Source organism: Penaeus monodon, chromosome 28 (assembly GCF_015228065.2).
Source record: "Penaeus monodon isolate SGIC_2016 chromosome 28, NSTDA_Pmon_1, whole genome shotgun sequence".
Classification (NCBI taxonomy): Eukaryota; Metazoa; Arthropoda; class Malacostraca; order Decapoda; family Penaeidae; genus Penaeus; species Penaeus monodon.
In genome coordinates, this window is record NC_051413.1 from 16,268,584 (window position 1) to 16,269,776 (window position 1,193).

At 43.9% G+C, this 1,193-nt stretch overlaps 1 protein-coding gene across 1 annotated transcript in view; it reads left to right on the forward strand.

Annotated features, from left to right (window-relative positions):
* Nucleotides 1–1,033, forward strand: part of LOC119591382 — a 1,394-nt gene extending 361 nt beyond the window's left edge. Inside the window, 2 exon segments of the mRNA XM_037940124.1 lie at nt 6–532; nt 534–1,033. Coding sequence (XP_037796052.1) covers nt 6–532; nt 534–879 — 873 coding nt within the window. The 3' untranslated portion in view covers nt 880–1,033.
* The last annotated feature ends 160 nt before the right edge of the window (nt 1,034–1,193 follow it).

Sequence of the window (1,193 nt, forward strand, 5' to 3'; positions counted from 1 at the left end):
TTCAGAAACTCTTCCTGTTCACCGTGAGCTGCTTGGGACTAGCCCAGGGGACGCCACTCGGAGGATTTTCGCAACACGGTTTCATCCCCGGTGGTCTCTATAACAACGGTGCATCCCTTGTTAACCACGGACTACCGCTGGGACATTTACCAGGACCGATATACGGAAGTGGAGGCTACTTGGACTACACATACGGCACTGGTGCACATTTTGGAAATCCATACGGAAAAGCAAGCTTTCTCAAGTATTTATACGGAAACCGACTAGGCCTCGCCAATTCATACGGTGCTTTACCAAATATTAGAGTCAGTGGAGTTAGCGAGGCTGAGGATGAAAGATCATCTAGCTCTGGGTCCAACAATCAAAATGTAGATTCCACTCGAACTGGAATTCGTGGTTTACATTCCAGTCCCATTGCTGGCTTGGGTGGCTTCCCTTCTGCTCTTCTTCCTCACACTTCCAGTGTTGCTTTAGGAATAGACCCTTATGCTCTTGGACCTCACACTTCCATTGCTGGTTTCGGAGGATTCCCTTAGGTGCTGGACATCCGCCTCTGTTGCTGCTTTTAGTGGAATCCTCCCTAATGTTGGAGCTGCAGGCGTATTCCCTTATGGTCTTCAGCCTCACACCCCCATTGATTATCTAACTGGATTCCCTTATGGTGTTGGATCTCACGCTCCTTTTGCTGGTTCAACTGGATTCCACGCAGGTCTTGGGCCCCACACCTCGGTTGGTCTTGGACCGTACGCTGCTGGTGCTGGTTTTGGCAGATTCAACGCCGCTTTTGGACAAAATACCCCCAATGCTGCTCTTAGGTCTCGCACCTCAGCCAACATGTCTTCAGGGAACAACGGCAAACAAGAAACACAGAAACAATAACTTTATAAGACAAAGAAATGCAAAGAAGTCTGTAGAGTTTTGAGAGAATAAGATTACTTTGATCATTTATTTTGTATTTCAATACTCCTGAAAATATCCTTTCCTTCTCATCTCAACAAGTGCTTTCGTTAAAACAGTAAATGAATATTTCAAATAACTAATTTTTAATGTCTTCAGGGAGCATGAACAAGCAGGAAGCACTGAACCAATCATTTTGTGTGAATAAAATTCTTTTATTATTTAGTATTTGGATTAAACTAATGTTTAAGTATCCTTATCATTTGGCTGTAACATTTTAGTCTAACTAGTCTAAA